The sequence below is a fragment of the Scleropages formosus genome, chromosome 7 (assembly GCF_900964775.1).
Source record: "Scleropages formosus chromosome 7, fSclFor1.1, whole genome shotgun sequence".
Taxonomy (NCBI): domain Eukaryota; kingdom Metazoa; phylum Chordata; class Actinopteri; order Osteoglossiformes; family Osteoglossidae; genus Scleropages; species Scleropages formosus.
In genome coordinates, this window is record NC_041812.1 from 3771807 (window position 1) to 3793644 (window position 21838).

A 21838-nucleotide genomic window follows, 5' to 3' on the forward strand; every position below is an offset into this window, starting at 1 on the left:
GAACGAGAAGCCCTCCTACGGGGGCCAGGGTGCCCAAACACGCTTGGACCGGCGTAGACGGGGTTACCGGGAGATGACCGGGAGATGGGCCACAGGTGCAGAAATAGCCGAGCATCTTCAACAAAGACCTTTGAAAGGAACCAGTCTGTGTTGGATATGAAGGGAAAGACCGGGAAGTGGATGGAAATGGAAGAGATGAGCGTTACAGGGCTCCTTGGCCAGCGTAGAAGAACTCTGAAGGAGGATGGATGAACACCGAAAGGAAAGCAGAGGGAGGCAGAACACACGGGAGCGGAAAAAAAGGGCAGACGGGCCTGAGATTATGAGATTAAGGGTCAGGGAGGCAGCTCTCACGAGTCAAGCAGAGGATGCGAGGAGGAGTCTTTTAGGTTCAGCCGCCCCAAACCCCCACCGAACACGGCAGACAATCGCCTTAGCGCAAGCTGTCAGCATCTCTCCGCAAGTCGAGCGCTAAGTGACACTGCTGCGTATTGTCCTCCACCATATCGCATAGACGCCGGTCATGCAAGACCTCCTCGGCCAAAGGCAAGTTGGATTGGGGAGGTGGTGGCGTCACGCCCAACCGTCCTCAACTCATCTTGTTTGATGTCAAAATTGAGTTGTCAGGAGAACAAAGTGGTTAGCAGTAATTCACGCGAAAACATCTCGACGATCACATCTGTATGGTCCGAACCTTCGCGAGGACACAAGCTACTAACAACTTGTGCGTAACACCTAAAAACCCATATGTGTACTTTGGATTATAAATTAATCATGCTCGCAAAACACATTTTTTTGCCTTAATTAGAGAAATAAGCACTTGCATGAGAAGCACGCCAAACGGGATCGGGGAGGTAGAGATTAGGGGAGCCACCTGGAACCCTTCGGACTTCTGATGTTTCTTTCTGCCCAGCAGTCATGAGCGAGGAGGAGGATGAAGACGGAGTGAGCGCTCTGGGTGTTATCGTGTCTCTCGGTGATGCGTGTGCCATCTACCACGTTTCTCGGCGTGCAAGTGCGTGCATGTGAGAAACACCGAGCGCTGGACAAGAGCCAGGCGGCGTGACGGGAAAGTGTAGGTGCCGGTAATGGACCCGGCCAGGTGTCGCTCCTGGGGGCCAGCGCTCCTCTCCAGCCCTTTCTCTATCCCTGGATGGTGCTGGACCAGAAGGGTAAAGGGTGACCTGAAAGAGCAGGAGCAGGGATGACAGAAGGAGTGATGTTGAAAGAGGGATTCGAATAGAGAAGGGTAAAAAAGAAAAAAAAGAGCAGCCTCTGCGGAGGCCAGAGAAGCTGAGCGAGAATCCGGCTGGACCGGTTCTACCAGTCTCCTCCTCTGCTTTGCAGAAAGAACCCAGGGTTGTCATTTACCTGTCTACCGCTCCTGCTCCCTGAACCCAACATCTCTCGGTGCACGAGGGCGAGGAGGGCCACCCCTCCAACCTCATCGCCCTGCAGCCAGCCCACGGTTCAGAGTTCGCGCCTCCTCAGAGAGCCACTCGCCGCTCCACGTAACGGGGTGGGATCTTCCAGCGGCATTCTGGGAGCAGTAGGGTCATTGTGAGAGAGTGTGACCCGCTTCCCAGCCACTGGCCTCTCAGACACAGGAACAGATTCCTGACCCCTCGTGTGGCGGAAAACGTCAACAATGGACGAATTGTTGGAAGATGATCAGAGTCATCTGATGGGGTGTGTTTGAGGGCATGTGCACAGCTCCCCATTTCCATTAGACTCAATACATTTTCCTACCTCCCCATTTAAATTTATACACAAATTCCTTTCATTATAAATACTTCCATGTTAGAAATACCACAAGGCCTTCTGATGCCCTTCTGCTACAAAGAGATAAATCTATGCATATGTTGTCAACCTCTCAGACATTGAAGAGAATTTGTAAAAGTCTCACTTTTAATAACATATTAAAACACACTGATTTGCAGTGAAATGATCAGATTGAGTTTTTTTGAACTCCTCACCATGGGGGGGGGTCGTCGACGAGTGCATCCAAAAACCACAGCAGCCATTTTGTAGCTCTGACTACACGGAGAGTCTTTGCCGCCGCCCCCCCCGCCAGCACGAACGCCGAAGGGGAGCGCGGGCACGAGACCCCTGGCAACCTGCGACTCAGCTGTTGTTCTGAACAGGTGTCCCTGACAGCAATTTTCAGCTCTTTGCCCCCATAGTGCCGGCCAGCGGGTAAACAACACGCACGCGGGCCGGGCTCCTGCGGATCACATCTGAGCGCGAAGGACCAGCGCACGGACGGACCGACGAACCGCCCGATGGAATCCGAAAGGGAGGTGGGGCCACATCAAATTCTCCGACGGCCCCCGTCGACCAGACTCCGCGACCCTGACGATGACGATGTGCTTTTGCCTTTCGCAAAGCCGCCAGCAGCATCATGTACGGGATGGAGAAAAGGCAGCGTTAAAAAAAAAAAAAAAAAAAGGTAACAGAAAGGAAATCGCTCCTCGGATATTAAACGTACGGCCTGTAGGCTGACGCCGGAACACCGTGAGAGAGGCGCCGTACAGGTGCAGCACACCTGCGTCCGGTCGCTTCGTGCCCCCCTGCCGATACATTCGAGCTTACGTGTTGCATTCGATGCAAACTGTCCGCGAAGCCCAAAGACCACGTCCCCCCATCTCTCAGTCTGCAAAGGGGTGGAGTGACAAAGCAGAAGTGCAAAGTAGGTCTGAAGTTCACTGAAGTTCACTTGGCAGCCGTCTGCGCGCCGAATGCCCTGCTCTCGGCCCGTCTCTGCCTCCTGCCCCTTCCCTCTGCCTCTCCATCCGCCGTCCATTATCGCGGACCTGCGCTTTCTGCAAAGCCGCCACCCCCCAACCCCCCCCCCCGACGGGGACTCTCCGCGGCAGCGAGAGAGTAACCCGGATTCTCGCGGCGATGCCAACGCAGTGGGTTGAGTCTGCCCTCCTCGGAGAGCCGTCTCGCTGCTCCACAAATGGATCATTGATTCCCGCCGACGGCTCCGCTCGCTGCATTCTAGGGCACACGCTGCTGAGGGAGGGGCAGCTTGAGCGAGCATGCTCGAATGCGCATGCACGTGAGCGCGCACGCACGCACGCGCGCACACACACACACACACACACATACACACAGACTCGTACACTGGCCTCTGCTCCGAAGGCCAAAGAATCCACGCAATGTCACAAGAACAACAGACGTGCGCAAAAATTACACACTTCTACAACCATACGAGTAGAGTACACAGTTCTGGGCCAATTTAGAGTGTAAAAATATAGAAAAGCATGCCAGACTCTTTTTTTTTAAATTTTATTTTGCTTTGTTTCATTTGTACATTTTGCAGTTTATATACCTCAAGAGAAGGGGAATGCAGAAGTGTTGAGATTCTGGTACATTCCATGCACACTTCCTCCTGTGTGGGAGGGAGCCAGAATGAGCCCGAGGCCTAAACGTAGGCCTGAGATGTGTACGTGGCCATCTTCAGGACCGCTATCATAATCATCATCGTCGTTGCCATCATCACTGCCGCCACGAACGCCCCCACCCCAGAGCGCCAGTATTACAGCGCCGTACCGTGCCATTGCATCATTGCGCCGCGCTTGCCGCGCCGCCTTCGGGCACAGCTCATTTCCCCCGTTTGGTGTCTCGTGCATCCTGTTGCATCTGAAGGGCGAGGCGGGCGGGCACGGCCGCATTAGGAGCTGCCGCGACGGAGTACGCAAATATAAAACAGAAACTCTAAACAAGCGATACCCTTTAAACTTGTCTGGCGGAGACAAACAAAAACTCAACTAAGTACCGCTGTCGCCACTTGTGTGTGAAGCCTGAACCGGTCAGGCAGAGAATAAGGGATCCTGGCTGCAGGCCAACCCCTCTTCTTACAACAAGCTTACACATGCAAGGCCTGCAGAGTCCATACGCTACTCACTCGCAGCTCCCAGCCTACACCCATGGAAGGTGAAAGCTCTTCACCTACATTTACCAGACATCCCGGTGTCCCCTCAGAAAAATTACAGTCACTCTTACTACAGGCAGATATTGTCAGTGCTTCAAGGCAGAGGATTTTTTCCAAAGAACGATCTCCCTCTCTCACTCAGAACTGCTGAATCCCTCTCAACAGCCAAGGAGGAGCTCGAAACACACCTCCCTTAGACTCCCTTCTCTCCGAATCTCCAACCCACTTTATAAATTTACATTACATCCTTTGTATTTCCCTGTAATTCAACATGCTGCTACCCACGTAATGTACACACACACACACACACACACACACACACACACACAGTCCAAGACCGCTTGTCCCGGCTGGGGTCACGGCGAACCGGAGCCTAACCCGGCAACACAGAACGCACGGCTGGAGGGGGAGGGGACACACCCTGGACGGGACGCCAGTCCGTCACAAGGCACTCCAAGCGGGACACGAACCCCAAACCCACTAGAGAGCAGGCACAGGCCAAACCCGCTGCACCACCATACCTTCCCATGTAACGTATGCTGGTTAAATGGTGATGGGACATCTGCGAAACTGGCTGTACTGGATTCTCTGTGTGTTTTGTGTCTGCATCTGGAATCGTGTCTGCATCTTGGTCTCTCCATCTCTTGGTGAAATTTCGCTTTGGAGAAAAGCGCCTGCTGAATGATAAAATGCAAAATGTTCTGTGCAAATTGTTATTCTTTAGTTGTCCAAGGCAACTGACAATGTCAGATTATTATTAATCTGTCTCTTAGCTAACTTTTATACAGTGACTTTTAGCATTGGACTCACTTCAACAGCTGTGCTTTCTCACTGGAGTAATGTACCTTGTTCAAACGTACGAAAGCAGCAGTAGGGAGTGGAGTTTTCACCGGCAACTTCGAAGTTACACATCCATGTCTGTTGACTGCCACGCTACCTGCTGGCAGCACTAGCAGCTCCTAGTTCCTCTCCATCAGTGCAGAGACTATGAAGAACGATGAAAATCAACCTCACATTGTCCAGTAAAAGAAAGATCCGCTAAAACCATTAAACATGTATTACGACGTGGGAGATTCATCTTTGGGTTCAATAAAAGGGACCATTGTCTTCCTGCGAATGATTAAATGGACATCAAAATGAATTCTCTGAAATATATGAATGCACAAATATTAGCAAGTTAAAATAATATTTTTTCTAATACTTCCTTGCATTTTCCTAAACGTGGTATTCTAAAGAGATGTTGCCCTGTAGCACAGCATTTCTGATAATCACTTGTTTGGGTGAAGCCGTTGAAATACATCTATTTACGTTTACATTTCGGCTGTAAAGATCATGTCTATCAGAAACACTAATCACATTACAGACTTGGCTACCAGTCTGAAACAGTGACATGAAGCTGTCATCCAGAGTATTTAAATGATGGGAACGAAATGATCCAAGGGATGACATAAGGAAACGGACTGGTTTTCCAAAACATGCTACAATGGCGCTCTTTGTAAAGCACACAAAGCTGAATACTTGAATGTGGTTTCTGCATGCCACATAAATGCATAAAGATGACACATCTTTGAGAAACGACGAGGATCGTGTTGAATATTTACGAAAAAAAAAAAAAAAAATCAAAAACAGCCCTAAAAACGTCCACCTGAGTGGCCGTTTCGTGCCTCGACGTGGCTGAGAGCGATGCAACCGTCCTCTGACCGAGTCTCGCTTCCCTGAGTCTTGCGCCCCCACCCGCAATCCCTCACCTTTTTAGGCCCTGCCCACCGTGACACAACATGACCAAAAAGGCCTTGCAAGGATGCAGGCCAAAGTACAAGAGCAGAGCATCAGCCAACTATCTCTGAGGTAGCCCCTCCCTGCTGACACATACCACGTGCTCAGCCTCACCCGATCAGGAGGCAGCAGCCAGCTGCTGAAGCACAGCCGTGCAGAGTGTGTGTGTGTGTGTGTGTGTGTGTCTCACAGCAATGCCAGCCTTTGCAGGAGGGGTGATCCATCAGCAGGCATGCGGACGCGCTAGTCCTCACAGCTACGCGGAAAGAACTCCTCAGCATCACATTGCATATTACACCCGCCTGCGCTGCTCCCACCCCACACAAACACACACACACACACACACACACACACACACACACACACGCGGCCCTCCCACACCCCCATCCTCTCCAAAATAAGAGTCACATTGTGTCCCGAGCGCTGTGGCGGCGAGGTTCTCTCCAACAGGGCCTCTGGCTGAGAACATGTCGCTACAAGGGGGCGATTCATCTGGAGAACGGCTGGAGGAGCCCACACTTCTCCGGGGACACGGCGCTGGCTTTGACCACAGAGAAAGCCACCAGCCCAATGGCAGAATCGGTCCTAAATCAGAGAGCAGCACGAGGGCCGAGCGGCGCCCAAAAGGACTTCGTGTTCTTCAACTGTGCGTCCTCACGGCTTCTGCAGCCCTGACCGGGACGCGCGGCGTTTGCTCGGATTTAGCTGCAATTATTTCGACTCTCGTTGCCTCGAGTCCTCTCACACGAAGAGCGAGCCGCAAAAGAGCACAGTAAAAACTTAAAAAACAAAAAGGGAATCTTTGGAAGCGCAGCGCGTTCCGAGAGGGAGCGCGATGACTTTTGTCACTTGCGTGCAGTATTAGAATCCCGCCCGGCAAAAAATACGCTGGAATGTCGAAGCATCCGATGAGAAATATACAGAGAATCCAGCACAGTCTGACATAACTGTGGCACAGTTTGGAGTAAAAATAAATGTTTGTGGCCTTAGTTAACAAAACAGACTGAGCTCCCGACATGTTGCAATTCCCAAAAAAAATAAAAAGAAATTCTTAATGTAGACAAAAACGTATCCTTGCGAACAGGAAAAGTCTTGTCCTCGAGGACGAGCGTGCAGGATGGAGAGAGGGCTCTCGCCGGCAGCGATGGGGGGTTCCAGAGTGACACCCCTGCGGTGACACATTGTCCCAGCGGCAGTGGAAGGTCGCAGCATGGACCCGGCATTACAGGGGCATTAGGGCTGTTACCTTTCAGCTCTGTCAATGCCACAAGCCCACGTTTGCTTTGTACACAAAGGCCTCATTTGCATCGCCATTGTCTGTGCAGCGTTGCACCAACGAGGCCCTCCAGACAGCCCTGTCAGATAGGAGCAGATAGTCCCCCCTTCCCATTGTACCGAGTCCCAACAGAGCAAGGAGTATGAGGTTAAACCGCGCACTCGCCACTTAGCGAGGGACAATTACATGGCAAGTCACAGGCCCCATTCAACGAGTCGAAAAAGAGCTTCGAATGACCTTTCCTCCTCTCGCATCCTTACCGCGGACCCCGCTGCACCTAGTCGAGCACAGAATTGCCAGTGAGCCTCTTTGAAGAGCAGCATACATGGGTTCCGCTCCCCTGGAGTCAGAGGACACTTCGGCGCGAGTCTGATAAAGTAGTTAATATTTACTGTAACCCCGGGGTGAACCGCGCTTCGGGAGCTGCAGATGAACTTTGCCTCGTTTTTAAAGTTTCCCTTCCTCCGCGTCCCTCTCCCTTCATCTGATATCTGCTGCCACTGCTCGCCGCAGACCAACCCCATCCTTCTCCTTAGATGGGATAATTCCCTCCATGGGCTTCAAAGCATTTATCGTAATTGTGAAAAACCTGGAGCGGCAGCAAGCTTTCCCCATTTCCTGTTGGGAGCGAGGCACACGGGACCTAGCGGGATGTTTCCTGAAGGAAAGAGCTGAGGGGGGCCAGGGGTCGGGCACGAGACATTTTATTTTTCTTCAGTCCCTCGCCCTCCTGTCCCAAGTTAAGCATCACAATTAGGTTCGATAAGACAACATCAGCAGCGCATACATCAATGTCAGTTTAAGGAAAAAAAAAAAATTAAATTGTGGAGACCACCCTTGAGGGACAGATTTTGTCATTCATCTCTCAGAATTAGAGCTCATCAACTCCGGCTATCGCACCCAAAACATACAATGGACTGCAAAATTGCGGTGACATTCCAAAGTCATCACCGTTGAACCACCGAATCAAATGTCCCGGTAACGTTGCGGAATTATTCCGAGACGTTAGCTGGGACTGCAGAGACACCCTCCTTATGGGGAACCCGTGTAATTAACTCAAATGATTAATGCAAGAGCTCTCCCAAAGGAGGTCATGAAATAGCCACCCCCTCCCACCAGCTCCAAAAGGGCCTCCAATTGTCATCTGAGCTTAAAGCGAAGTTCCTGATGCTTTAATGAGTACAATTATAGAGCCTGATTGCCCAAGCATGTTTCCCAGAGCCTTGAGGTGTTTTACGAAACTGAGCACTGAAACTCGGATTCGTGACGTCACCAGGACCGAGCAGAGGATTTGTACTGTTTATTCAGAACATCTGCACCATCCAGTCACCTTCGAGGACCAATTCTGATACCCAGGCTGAGCCACACAGACCAAGGCTGGACCTTTGCCAACTGAGCCCCTCCCCTTAAGGAAGTCTTGCTGTTTTCCCAACAAGAGTTTGGAGTCTAATGACAGTGCTGACTCTTGACTTAGGCCTTGTAGCAAACTGCGGTCCACGCAATCAGGCAGCCTTCTCATGAAGCGGCTCCCTTCAGTGCCGGAGCCATTCAAGTTTTGATCTTTGGGCCTCTGCTCCGTTCCATCTCCCAGATCAGGTGACAAAGTTCACCAGGAGACTAACAGGCCAGGGCTAACTGGGAGGCTAATTATAAAACAGGGGCGTGGAGGAGCGCTGCGACCGTCCATCGAGCCAAGGCTGCTGGGAAGAGTTCAACACAGCAGTGAGAAACAGTCGCTCATCTGTCAGGAAAACTCCCTTGAATGTTTCGACTGAAGCCGCAAGGTCGCATGCAGGCAAGGGCAGAAAGGTGGAAGCTCCAGCTATTTCAACAGAACGTGCAAAAGACCGCCGTCGAAACACAACATTTTCTGCCGTCTTTCACCAAGGTTACATCTCTCCATCTCCCATTCACTAATGTGACCGAACAGTCCTCTGCACCGTTCTGCCTGGCAGATGCCTCCATCTGACATTTTTCTCCATTCTGACAACTGGGTGTTCTGGCTCCGTTCCCGTGTTGAACAGTTCAGGAGCAGATTTGCCTCGCATCCTACGAGTGAACCTCCAGGGTGGTATCCATCTGCTTTCCTGACTACCAGTGCAGCCACAACTACGCTTCGCAGGCTCTCGCGTTGCTCAGAGCGAGCGTCCACCATGCTTTTCACGCAACATCCCAGGAGCAAAACAGAGCCACAAGACTGCTCTGCCGAGACAAGAAAAGGGCCCCACGCTCCAGGCCCCCTGGATGTGAACCCAAACTCCGACGACATCTCTACAGTGTTTACTCAACCTCTGTTTTCAAGCCCTGGTGTAACTCACACCCACAAAAGCCCTCCACAGCCGGATCCACGACAAGACGTTTCTGCCCACTTTCCAAAACAAATTCGCAGACGCCAAGACTGTGAGCCATTTGCTGAACAAAACCGTGAGCAGCGTGCCGCAGTCGGCTCCAAAGCTTCGCTAAACCTTACGGTTTGGGGGTATGGGAGCTTAGGCTAAAATTACCGCTGGTCATTTCTGGCTTGCAGAAAAATTTATTTTAGAATAGGATCAACAGACATCTTCAAAAAAAAAGTCAGTGAAGAGCAAAGATGTGCAAGATGGGACCAGCTATGGTGGTGGAACACAAGCAACTTGAGAAGAAAGCAAACGATCGATAGACTGGACATTTCAATGGGTATCTGTTGGAGCCAGAACCCGCCCACTCATAAAACCAACAATACACAAACATACAAAGATGACCGTTGGACTCGGCACACTGAGACTATCAGAAGACCAAACAGCATGAAAATGTAGCGACTGCTCACCTACGAAGCACGATACACAAAAATGCCAACGCGGACACTAATAAGAGTAACTGACGTCAGGAATTACTGGCATCTCAATATGTGAGCACGAATCTAGCACGGAGATGTGCTAATCCCAGAGGCTCTCTCTCTCAATGTGACTTAATTTCATTAACTCGGCTATGGCTACCGCTGTCACGTTGTGCCACGGCGGCTGGATGGGTGCGCGGCGAACGTCCACACGCAGATTTACCGCCGGCAGATTCACTGTGGCACCGTGGGGATGTTTGGTCGCCCACAATACGTGCGGCTCTTCGCTGCAAGACGATGCAGGGTAAAAATATGTTTCTTAAAAAGGCACACAGTCGGCGATGCTGTGTGGGTAACCTTACATTTCACTTCTTATTTACATGTGGATGGAATTAAAGGGCAACGGTCGCGAGGAGAACAGTCGAGCTCTTCGCTTCTTTGTAACATTCGGCCCTTCTCTATGCAGGCGTGCTTATTCTAAGAGACCCCCTCCAAGGTGTCGTTATGGAACACAAATAAGTTCCTTCGAGGTCGTGAAAATAAGCAAGGTGTCTTGAGGGGAGCTTCGCTTCAGCCAGGCAGCATTGCATCATGGGAAAGCAGCAGGACAGCAGAGCCTTGAGAGAAGCCCCGCCTGGCTCCCAGGGCTGGGTTTCAGCCTGCCCATTGTGTCAGCATCTCCTGATGGGAGAGGCCAGGTTTCAGGCCAGAGAAAAGGGGCGTTCTCAGCCCATTGTCTGGCTGCGCCTCGGGCCGTTTCAGGACTGACTGCAAAGGGCTGTTTCGACCCACTCCGCTCACGGGGGTGGTGTCTGCCTACTATTAATGTCTTCCCGTGGATGCGCCTTCCCTCCCCTCACCTCTGTCTGCCTCACCTCCAGTTGGGCTCTTCTGGGCCTATTTTGGAAACAGAGCCAACCTTATCGATATGCAATCTCCAAACAGAGAGGTCTGACCCAAGTCTAATCTGAGCAAAACTGTGTCTCAGGCTGCAAACATCACTTCACCTTGATACCGGTGGCCTTCGCTGAGAAGTTTAAACTGCCAGGCCCTTGGAGACTTCTCTGGAGAACCTCGGAGGGGCTACAACGAGGCTCCTCTGCTGTTTGAGCCGCAGTGTCATCTGGTGACAACCCTGTAATGACAACGCTGCACATGCAGAGTCTGACTTGATCATACACCCTGAGGTGTTTCACCAAGAGAGCGAGGAGGAACACGGGGAGCAAGCGCAAGAGATCAAAGCATCGAGTTACAACTGAAACAAACCTAAACTAACAATACCTACAGTCAATGAGTGAAAAAAACTAAAGAGCACAGTTCTCCTCCACCGTGGTAACCCCATTTCCTTTTTCATGTACGTTTGTACTTTCAGTGCAGTCGTCTCTTTGGATAAAATGGGGACTTGCGCTGCGCTGAACCATGTGTGCTTATAGGAAGAGTGCGAGTTTTGCAGTTCTTATCTGACATTCTGGCAGAATGAGCGATGTCCAGCGCCACCTAATCACAAGACTTACATCCCCTGCTGGTCTACCCCATGTCACTTCCTTGAACTGTGGACCACTCCCAACAAATCTCTCCTCCCTCCCAGCACTTGTTAATGATGTTCAAGCGTGAGGTGTGAGAATGCATATGTATGCACAACCAACACCTTTTCAAGTCCAAGGAGCAGTAACAAGGCCAGAGCAGAGCATTTATTAAACTGACGCATTTGTCTAAAGCAACTTACATTTCACATTTACATTCATTTATTTAGTTGACACTTTTCTCCAAAGCAACTTACAATGTTAAGGTACTTAGAACTACCCATTCATACAGCTCGGTAATTTTTACTGGATACTACAGCTGGAGGTGAGGTTTGAACCTGCAACCTTTGGGTCCAAAAGGAAGCAGCTTTAACCAATACGCTACTTAACATAATTCACCCGCTTACACTGCAGGGTGTTCTTCTGCTGGAGTTCTGAGCAAGTGCCTTGATCAAGAGTACCACAGCTAGAGATGGTTGTTGAACCTGGGTTCAAGGAAGCAGCTCTAACTACTATACCACCCGCTGCCTTGCAGACTCTGGTTTCCTTGGAGATGAGCTACGCCCTGTGTTTGCAGAGCAAACAATAGGTACCTTTTGAGGAGAGTAAGGCAGGACAAGTTAAGCAAGTGGGTGTACACTTTACATTTCTACAGGTGTTGATGGGGGAGGGGGGCGGAGAGCAACTTCAGAGCGAAAGGTGATGCAGGACAGAGACAGCCAACTGTGAGGGAACTCGGAAATCTCCCTCGGTTCAGCCAGCAAGAGCCTGCAGTCACACCTGAACCAATTGTCTCGGTGAGGGTGGCAAGAAATTCAGAGCGGCTCGTCGCCTTATCGCATTCACATGCAAAGACGAGGCCCGCGCAGGAACATCTGGGAGGCGCCTGGAAGCTTTTCAGCAAAAGCGTGTAAGACTTCCAGTGTCATGTTTCGAAACTATCCTTGTACATCTTAAAAGCCCCTCGAATTCAAGAGGCCCCTTTCTGATGACCTATACAGTACGTATGTGCTTCTCTCCGGGATCCAGGCCTCTACATGCCATACACATGCTTCGAGTGAGCATTAATCCTCCCAGATCGTCCCAGGGAAGCGCCGTGCAGAGCATTGCGCGCAGTTCATAAAACATCTGGTTCCCGTTGCAGATTACATTTAGAATACACTGGAGAAGGACCCTCCCACCATCCTGGTTCCGAGCGGAAAATTCGCGGGTTGCCAGTTATCATCGGCACGGCCACCAGGGAAACATGTCCCTTCTGAGTTTGCGGTCACTTGAACCTCATTCGCAGACTCCAGACTACCTTGCCTCAGACCTGGAGGGAAAAAAAATCTGGTTCCTCTCGTTAGTTGAGGATGAAAGTGAGGAGATGTGGAGATCTTTTGTTCTTGACGATGACTAGAAAGAAAGACTCCTGCAACACTGTCAAAAAAAACATACAGCTTGCCTCATAAATTCTGGAAAGGAAGTAAAAGCATTAAAAAAGGCATTAAAAACATCACCAGCAAGCAACTACTGAAATACAGTTGGTAAAAAAAAAACATAAAATAATTAAACCATGCATTTTGTTTGCACACTGGGACCGCTATTTTGGGACTTTCTGCAGTTACTCACGCACGAAGGACAATGGTTTGCTCGGTCTACCAGAAAGGGGCAAGACACCTGTATTGAGCTCGCTCCCATCTAACTGCATCTGCATTTCACAGGTACGCTGCTATGGGGGGGGGGGGTTGTCCCTTTGTCTCTGCCGGCAGGCAGGAGTCTACTGGGACCCCTGTCTCCACGTCAGCATTGTCTGCAGCCCCCGTCTGCGGCCCGGCAGGAATGGAAAAATCCCCTCACGCAAGGAGCAGCGAGGCAGCGTGCAGAAGCACCCTGTCATTTCACCGAACCCACACCGTCCATTAGATGGCTTTTCGCTTGGGTCTAAATTGTGAACTGTTGCAGGCAACTATACGTTCTGCGTCGATGCGTTCGCATCCCAGCCCCTGATGTGCGGTGACAAAATGATTGTTCGATGCAGCTTCGAGGCCAAAAAAATTTGATTAAAAAAGACTAGCGTCTGCAAGAGACCATACTGCATGGCGCCGCGCGGCGGAGTATAAATACCCAAAGCCCACGTGCACGCTTCCACGCGGGCAAAGAAAGGCGCTTGGTGCGCGTGGGTCTAGGAAGTGGAGAAGAAAAAGTGCAGCATGGAGTAAAACAGGTTGGACGATACGGCTGCCCAGCGCTCCCCCCCTCCCCCTCGATTAACTCCGCTGAGCAACAAGTGCTGTCTGCGAATACCTCCCCTCCCCCATACTCTTCCCTCGCTAACCTCCAGCAGCTATCGCAAATCCTCAGCCTGTGAGCAACTGCCAGCTGACAAAAGTGTTTAGTCAGCAAGAAAGCCAGGGTGGGAGGGCGGGACTACGAGAGAGAGGAGAGGGAGCGAGAGAGAGAGGGAGGGAAGCGTTCGAGTCGCCGACACTTTTCAGCGCTCTCCCTCCTCCGCTTCGCCATCCTCCATCTCGTCCCCATCACTGCGCTGCCCCTGCCGTCCTCGAAAACGGCCCGTTTTCCTCCGACCACGGAGACCCCCGGCTCCCCTGCCGTTTTCCTCTGTTGATGATAGGAGCCGAGATCAAACGGGGTGGAAAAATAAAAAGGCAAAGTGTGTGTGCCAGAGAGCTGTTGCTTCATGCTATTGTTTGTACACTTCCTCCACCCCCCCCCCTCCACACACACACACACACACACACACACACACACACACCACCCCCCTACCCAAAGCGCAGGCTGTTTCGCTTCCTGCCATCCACACCCCTCTCCTCCTCGGCCCAGGTGCCGCTGCTGGTGCCTCTGCCTCCATTTTCCTCTCTCCCTGTTCCCACCCTCCCCGCTCGCATTCTTTCACATCAGCAGCACGGCCGTGTGGTAGACTTTGAACCCGCAGCAAATACCCGCTTTATTTGCTGCTCGCAAATGTAAGGAGGGGGCCCGCTTGGGTGACACAGGATGTTGTGCCAGCGCTGTATGGTACAGAACCTGTTCCGCGTTTCCATGCCTTTGGAGCGGAGTGGTGGTCATGAGCGGGGCACGAGGAACCCCCAATAACCTCTGCAGCTCAAAAGTACCAAATTTTTTGCTTTTTTTACATTTAAAAGAGACCTGGCTAAATGCTAATATGCTAATCTGGCTCATGTGTCTCTGTGAAAAAGGATGAAGGCCAAACCCCAGGGACGGGACATGCTCGCTGTCAAACGTGGCTGAAAATAACAGCAAGACAAGAGTCTGCCCTCATTTCTCCTCCCTGACCGACACACTCGGGGGTATCCGCCTTTTTCAAAACATCACTGACATGCTGATGGAAGGGTAGAACCCTTCATTTCAGCCCCCGCAAACTGAACGCTTGGTGAAACCTGTTAAAGACGATGAACAATACTTCTGCCACCTGAGCGGAAGCCTCGGGCTAACAGCGTGAGCCCGGAGGCCATTCCCCACATCAGATACGAAGGCTGCCGAGGCCGAAGCTGTCCTGAGTGGGTCAGGGCTGGGATAAGAATTGGGCCCAAGGGAGTCAAAACACAGCTCTGCTATTTTCTCGTTCTGTGAATCATGCGGACGTCTCCCATCCGTATTTAAGAACGGAGGGGGGAAAAAAAAACACAAAAAAGAAAAAACATGCAGTTTGTATGACTCCTGCCATCCACTTCAGAACTTATGTTCCAGCTTAGGTTTACATGTATTCATTTAGCTGATGCTCTCCACCCCCAAACAGAGTGTAACATTAAGCTAATTACAATTATTTAGCAATTTATACAGCTGGGGAATTTTTTACGGGCGCAATTTAGAGTAAGTGCCTTTCTGTAAAGTACTACAGCTGGAGGTGGTATTCCAACCTTCAACCTTTGGGTCCAAAGGCAACAGCTCCAACATCCACACTACCAAGCTTAGGGTGTAGTTGAACTCACATCCAGGGAATGAGCACAGACCTGTTGCTGGACTTTTCTTCTTCTGTCTTAACCTCTTTCTCACAGCTCAGGGCACAGGCAGACATTGCAAAGTCTTAAGATTATGAAAATAAAGACGAAAGGGAGGGGAACCCCCCCCTCCCCGATATCAGCCAGTGACAGACCGTCACGTCAAGGCCAAAGCGGAGCACAGCTAACTCTGTGTGCGCGATGCGGCGAAAACACACAGAGTCTCCGTCCACGAGAAACCGTGCCACAAACGTACGACAGACAGACATGTATCTGCACGTTGGTTCTCCTCTTGTTTACACCCTGACAAAGTTGTATCACTCAAAACAAAAAACAAACCTCAATGTGAAAACAAATACTTCACTACAAGCATTTACTGTTTTTAATTCGGTCCCAAGGTCTGGGATCCTGGACAACTTATGAAAATGAAAATTAGCTTGGTAGAAACCGGTAGAAAAAGTGCTTTTAATACAACCTATCAGGCCGGATTCGGAACTGGCATATCGAATAACACGTAAACTAACCTGCATGTTTAAAAAAAAAAAGGTGTAACTAATCTTAAAACTGTTACAACCACTTTAATAATGCTATATAAAGCCTCTATCCATTTAAAAGATTTGTGAATTATGTTGTATTTATTTCTTCCAGCGGAGTAGCGGCAAGTCGGAATGAAGGTGACATAAAACTATCCAAATAATGAACAAACCAGATGATTTTATACTCCACATGTGTGCACTTATGTCTGTTTCAGTTGGACTTTCCAGTGTTTCATATGATCATGAAAAGGACCCAAAAAAAAAATAAATAAACATAAGCTTTTCTGGTGCTAACCGTTCACCAACAAAACGATGCCCACGAGATTCCTTTTTGCCGCCTGGTCCGCACTTTTGCAAGGAGTCCTTTCAAGCAACTAGGTTAAAACTGAACTGCCCAAGTGAAATTATCCAAAAGCGTCTCACGCCACCTGACAAGATACTGTCTCCTCTAATCCTTTTTCAGGAGGCCCGGTAAGCAACTGCCAGAACATTGCCTACCTCTGTTTTCAAAAAAAAGCCTTTTAGCTCATCTTATTATAAGCATCCACTTCTTGAAAAGGTAATTATTCCTGGAGACACATCATGAGTACACTCATCACAGTGACATTCCATAAAATAGGCCCATCTCTTCACGTCTTACATTAAGATGCCCTTTTCCAATTTGACCTATTGACCTACTTACATTATATACATTTTTTTATTTACTGAAAACATATTTTACATAAAGACATTTAAATACACATTGCACGTTGTGCTTCAGAAAACACTAAATAAATCCATACACAAGATGTCATACTGCTTACTTTCAAAATACACTGTACCTTCTTTTTAAAAAGAAAGAATTTGTCAAAGTGAAACCTCAGGTACCCTACCTATAACTTACTGTGCTCACACTATGCCATGCCTCCTAGCTGGCCCAGTCCAGGATGGAACATAATCTTATCTAAAATAGACGGGTTAAAAATAACCCAGGAGTCAAACGGGAAGCCCATCTGTACCCTTGTGTGTGCAAAAACCCATCACCCAGAGACAAAGTCCATGATGGTGAGAAGCCCCCATCTAATACATATTTATACTCTTCAAAAACAGACACAGATTGATGTCTTTGAAGGAGAGCAGTGCTACAAAACATTAGGCAGCCGTCTCCACCTACATAAATTCGAGGACCCCGTAAATATCAGATTTAATTTTAACTTCTCGCGGTGGTAGATAATACATCACTATTTTTCACTTCTACTGATGTCACCTCTGCTTTAACTCATTAGGAAACACTTTGCTTTCACTCTAGTTACACATTTCACTCATCTACCTTTTGGAAATGATCAAATTTTAAAAAGGAGAGATTAAAAAGAAAAAAAAATCAAAAACATAGATATAACTTCTGTTAAAAGGATGAGAATCAGAAGATTACAAAGTCATGCAGAAATGGTTCTTATAAAGTAAGGCCTTAGGATTACCTATGAACCCAACAAAAGATGCTAAGAGGTTCTCAGGAGAGTTATGTTCTAAACGATCTGCTACTGGGGGGGACTAAGGTAAATCAAATTGCTCATTTGGGTGTTTAAGATTCGTAAATGCATGTAAATGAGGTAATGAAAGGTATGCATACCTGCCTGTGAGGTTACACCTGCACTACCACTTCACAATAGCTTCTAATCCAACCCCCCCCCCACCCCAATCCCAGTGAATGCTGAAAAGATCAGACTCTTTTGGGACCACTGAGCTGATTCGTCTGACTTTTAACAGCTCGGCCAACTTTACACGTCTGAATCACTGAGCAAACAGGTCTCCACCCATCACCTACTTCTTTTGTGCGAGCTGCTGTAGCAAAGGGGGGAGACCCAGGAGGGAAAACGCATACACAGACCCCGAGGAGAACATCAGGCTTATCAGCGGCACGAGATAGGAGCCTGTTCACGGAGTCTTGTGCCCCTCGAAGTCTTTCATCAGAGCAGATCAATCTTTGTGTTGTAGATCAGGCTCAATAAATAAGAACACAGACAAAAAGCTGCAGTCATCACTAAGTGCGATGAGAAACCTAGGCCTCCATCATGACCCCCCACCAAAGTGACGTTAAACTTCCTAAAAATCACGAGCGACTCAGAACACGCTCAAGTTCAGCGAAACACTCATCACAAATTAACCTCTTCCAAAAACAGGAACTTTGAACTTTTTTTCCTACATGGTGACAAATCATTAAATAGCGAAAAAGAGAAAAATCTCGGTGAGCTCGAATCCTCCCCACGCACTTCGGCTCGGAGTTCCTTCAAGCGTCTGGTCTGCGGAAGAGCTTTGTGTGCGCAGTGGATATTCGGACAGAGAAACTGGGGGAGACTGAAGGTCGTATCTTCCTGTTGTTCGTTTACAGAACCTCCAGCTGATTAAGCACAAACATCTCAAAATCCTATGACTTCTGGTCTGCAGGACTCCGTCTTTTTGAAATAATCTTTTTTTTAAAAAGGCAAACTGAAAAAGTCAAGTTAAAGAAAATACTTCATAGATAGCTGTAGAAAAGGGAATTGTGTTAAAACGTTGCGGCTTTTCCTTATATTCTTATAATCAATTCCTTGGACTTGACTTACAATTACAAGCTGACAAACTTAGTTAATAACGAGATGTACATCACTTTGGAGAAAAGCGTCTGCTAAATGAATAAATGTAGTGAAAGTCACACATGTAACGCATCAATGGCTTGACAAACTCCGAAGTGTGTAAAACCGCATTTGTTTTAAATCATGCCGGCGAAGTGGGAGGATACCGCTACATGACATGAATGCCTGATGTTTATAAGCATCACTGAAAAAAATCTATAACCACCCGAAAATTCCGAACATTTTAAAATTTATAATTGCAAAACTATGAAAATTTGAAAAGCTGTGCAAGCACCATACCTCAACTGTCTCACAAACCTCCTTTGTCCTGGATACGTTACGGCTGCGGTGTAGAAACACCCACCAGGAATCTTTAAATATCCCCACAGTTCTAAAATAGAATTCACTCTGGAAGAGACCTGTCCACATCTTAGCCTTCCCTGACCCAAAAATTACCGGGAAAAAAGAAAACGCATCACGACTGAGTCACCCTTGCTGGGTTTATCGAGCAACGAAGGCCCGGCCACCTGTGACAACACGTTTCAGTTTTGCAGATGCTCTTTGTACACGTTCACTCATCATTCAGTCAACTTCTTTAACCACCGAAACCCTGAGAAGCAGCACACAAAGCGAGAAATCAACACACTGCTAGCATTAAAGAAAAATATTAAATAAGAATAACGTTGAATTAAAGGGATGAGCGCTAAAATCGACATCATGTCACGCATCTCGCTGCACAGAGCAAACAAGACAACTGAGATGGTGGAAGAAATGCAACAGTGAGTAAACTGAGTGATTACATCAGAGAGCTCTTCTAATCCACACACACAGGGCCCTTGATGGGATGATGGAGCCCTGCTGACATCAACAGCTTCAGGAACATCTCAACAGGTCTTACTGGTACTGCACATGAGCAGGAGGAGGAGAAACAAGAGAGGGAAAGAAAAAAAAAAAAAAAAAAGACACCACTTCCCCGTGGCTGATGCCTCAGTACCAGGAGGAGTAACAAGAAGGGGGGGGGGGAGTCACGTCCCATAATGTCCAAACGAGTAGAAGTCCTGCTCAGCACGGCTGTGTGTATAAACCCCACGGAGCATCACCACTGGTCTTCCTGCTCCCGCAAATACCTGCCAGAGCTGCTACTCCGCTGCTCCGCCACGCGTGTTCCACGCAGCAGCTGCTCTCAGCCTCGGAACTCGTCCATCTCTTTCAGACTCCGGGCTTCGCTGGGTGGAGGCTGCGCGAGACGAGGGCCGCGCGCGCGGACAGTGTGGAATTTAGCGGCCGAGCGTCAGCGTTTCACGCGCATCCGTGCGTGGGTGGGTGGGTGGATGGATGGATGGGGGGTGGCCAGGACCACCGTGACGATGACTTCGGCTCAGCTCAGCTGCTCATCCGTCCACCCGATGCCTTCATCACTCCCCCCTCCCTCCCCAAGCAGGCAAACTGAGGCGTTTCGAGATGCGTAGCTCAGCCTCAGGTGGCGAAGTCGCGCGCCTGGATTACTTTCTACGTAACTTTTCACAAAACGAACGCAAACTGAAAATAAACTACTGCGAGGTCCAGGAAAACTCATCACCCCTCCCCGCCCTCACGAAAAGGACGCAAACATTTCTCCCGGGGAGGTCAAGAAAAGACACGCGAGTCAGTGGCCCCCGCGGAGCGAACTTCAGCCGAACATCTCTGTCTCTCGCGCGCGCACCGTCGTGCCTCATTTCTCAACGTTTCTGCATGTAAATGGACCTTTAACTTCCTCCTTTCGGACGGTAACTCGTTTCCTGAATTATATCCCTGAGAAAGACACTCGACACGACGGCGCACATCCACACGACTCGGCTAAATCGCAAGAAAAGTGTCGTTCTGAGGTATTATTATGTAGGAAAACAAACGAACCCGTCCGTCTCCACAAGGTCATCCCGTTAATAGGCGCGTGGCCTCAACCACCAGCACCCCCCCACCCTCCGCCTCTCCCCTCCTCCCTCACCACCTCGCGTCCGCGCGCAGCGATCAAAGTGCGTTAAAGATGCGGATGCTCGGCGCTACGCTCGCTCGTAAACTTTTACACCGCGCGACACAAGTTCGCATCCCGCGAATAAACACGAGCCGTGGTGGATTGGGGGGGGGGGAGACTGACGGTTCGCAGAGTGTTGCCCCGTCGGAGCGCGCGGCGCGGAGCTGCCACGCGCAGGTAGTTTTAAAAATGCATGCGCGCGAGGGCGAGAGGCAGGCGGATTCCAGAGGTCGGTCTTTTTAATCATGGATGAGCATCAGGTCGGGAGCGCGCGGGCGAGCGCACGAGCGTCGCCGCCGCGGCGCCGATAACAACTTGACGAAAAACTTCAGTTGAGCAAAACTTCCCGGTCACACACACACACGGAGAGAGAGGGGGAAAAAAACAATCGCGAGGATGAAATTATAGTGAATAAAAAGTTTAAAAGCGAGTGAAAGGGGGGAAAGGAGGGCAGCGGGGCGACGTCGCGAGGAGGATGAAGTACTTACGCTTGACTTTGTTGGGGTTGGGCTGCTTGCGCCGAGACATGGTGGTGATGATGGTGAGTAGTGATGATGGACTGAGAAGAGGGGAAAAAAAAAAAAAAAACTGCAAAACTTGTTCCGGAGAGGAATCAAAATGGCGTTTCTGAGGATGTGCAAAGTTCGCCAACTCCCTACTTTCCTCGTTTCCCGTCTTCTTCTCGAACGAGGAAGATGGGAGGAAAGAGTTGAGAGACTCCGGGCTAAAAAAGTCTCACTTATTTCGACTCTCTCTCCTCTCTGTATCTCCTCTCCGTCTCTCTCTCTCTCTCGCTCGCTCGCTCGCTCTCCCTCTCTCTCTCTCTCTCTCTCTCTCAAACCCTGATAAGTAGACACATCACGTGTCGCCCGTCTCCAAGGGGACGTGTTACTGAAGCTGCTGCCACTGTGGACACTGTAGGCTCCAGCCACTCAGCATCTCTACGGGAGGGGTCTCCATCGAGCAGAGAACGGGAGGGAGCGAAAAGTTTCCCAACGACCGCACACACCATCCCACCCTGCCCGATGTGTTGCTAAGGGAAACAAACAATCGAGCAACTTTTCCACCGTTCGCTGTCAGTCCCGATCCCCATCTCATCTCTTTAAACCGAGCATTTCGCAATTCGAAGGGAAGGGAAGGGAAGCGGGGGTTACTATTTCTTTGGCTTTTTTCTTTCATCCTCCATGTTCTTACTATGAAACCGGCGCGTCGTGTGCGGATTCGTTTCATCTGCGTCGCGTCGCCGTTGTATCAAATATGAGTTTTGAACTCCGTGTGTTAAATGCGCTTTGCTTTAGAGTTTAAAGTCCACATCCTCTCTGACGGAGCCTCCTGGGGGGGAGGAGGGGGTGACTGCGGACGAGATGCGCAAACGTTACACGTGGCCAACGCCATCGAGGACCCCAGT

General features: G+C 49.7%; 1 protein-coding gene across 3 annotated transcripts in view; it reads right to left on the reverse strand.

Moving 5' to 3' along the window:
• Positions 1 to 21311, reverse strand: part of rreb1b (ras responsive element binding protein 1b) — a 56913-nt gene extending 35602 nt beyond the window's left edge. Inside the window, exon 1 of one of the 3 annotated variants that reach the window (XM_029253735.1) lies at positions 20919 to 21311. In XM_029253735.1, coding sequence (XP_029109568.1) covers positions 20919 to 20958 — 40 coding nt within the window. In that variant the 5' untranslated portion in view covers positions 20959 to 21311. Of the gene's footprint in view, positions 1 to 10814; positions 10871 to 19546; positions 19595 to 20918 lie in introns of those variants that run through there. The other 2 variants (XM_029253736.1, XM_029253737.1) reach the window with 2 other exon arrangements.
• Positions 21312 to 21838: the final 527 nt, after the last annotated feature.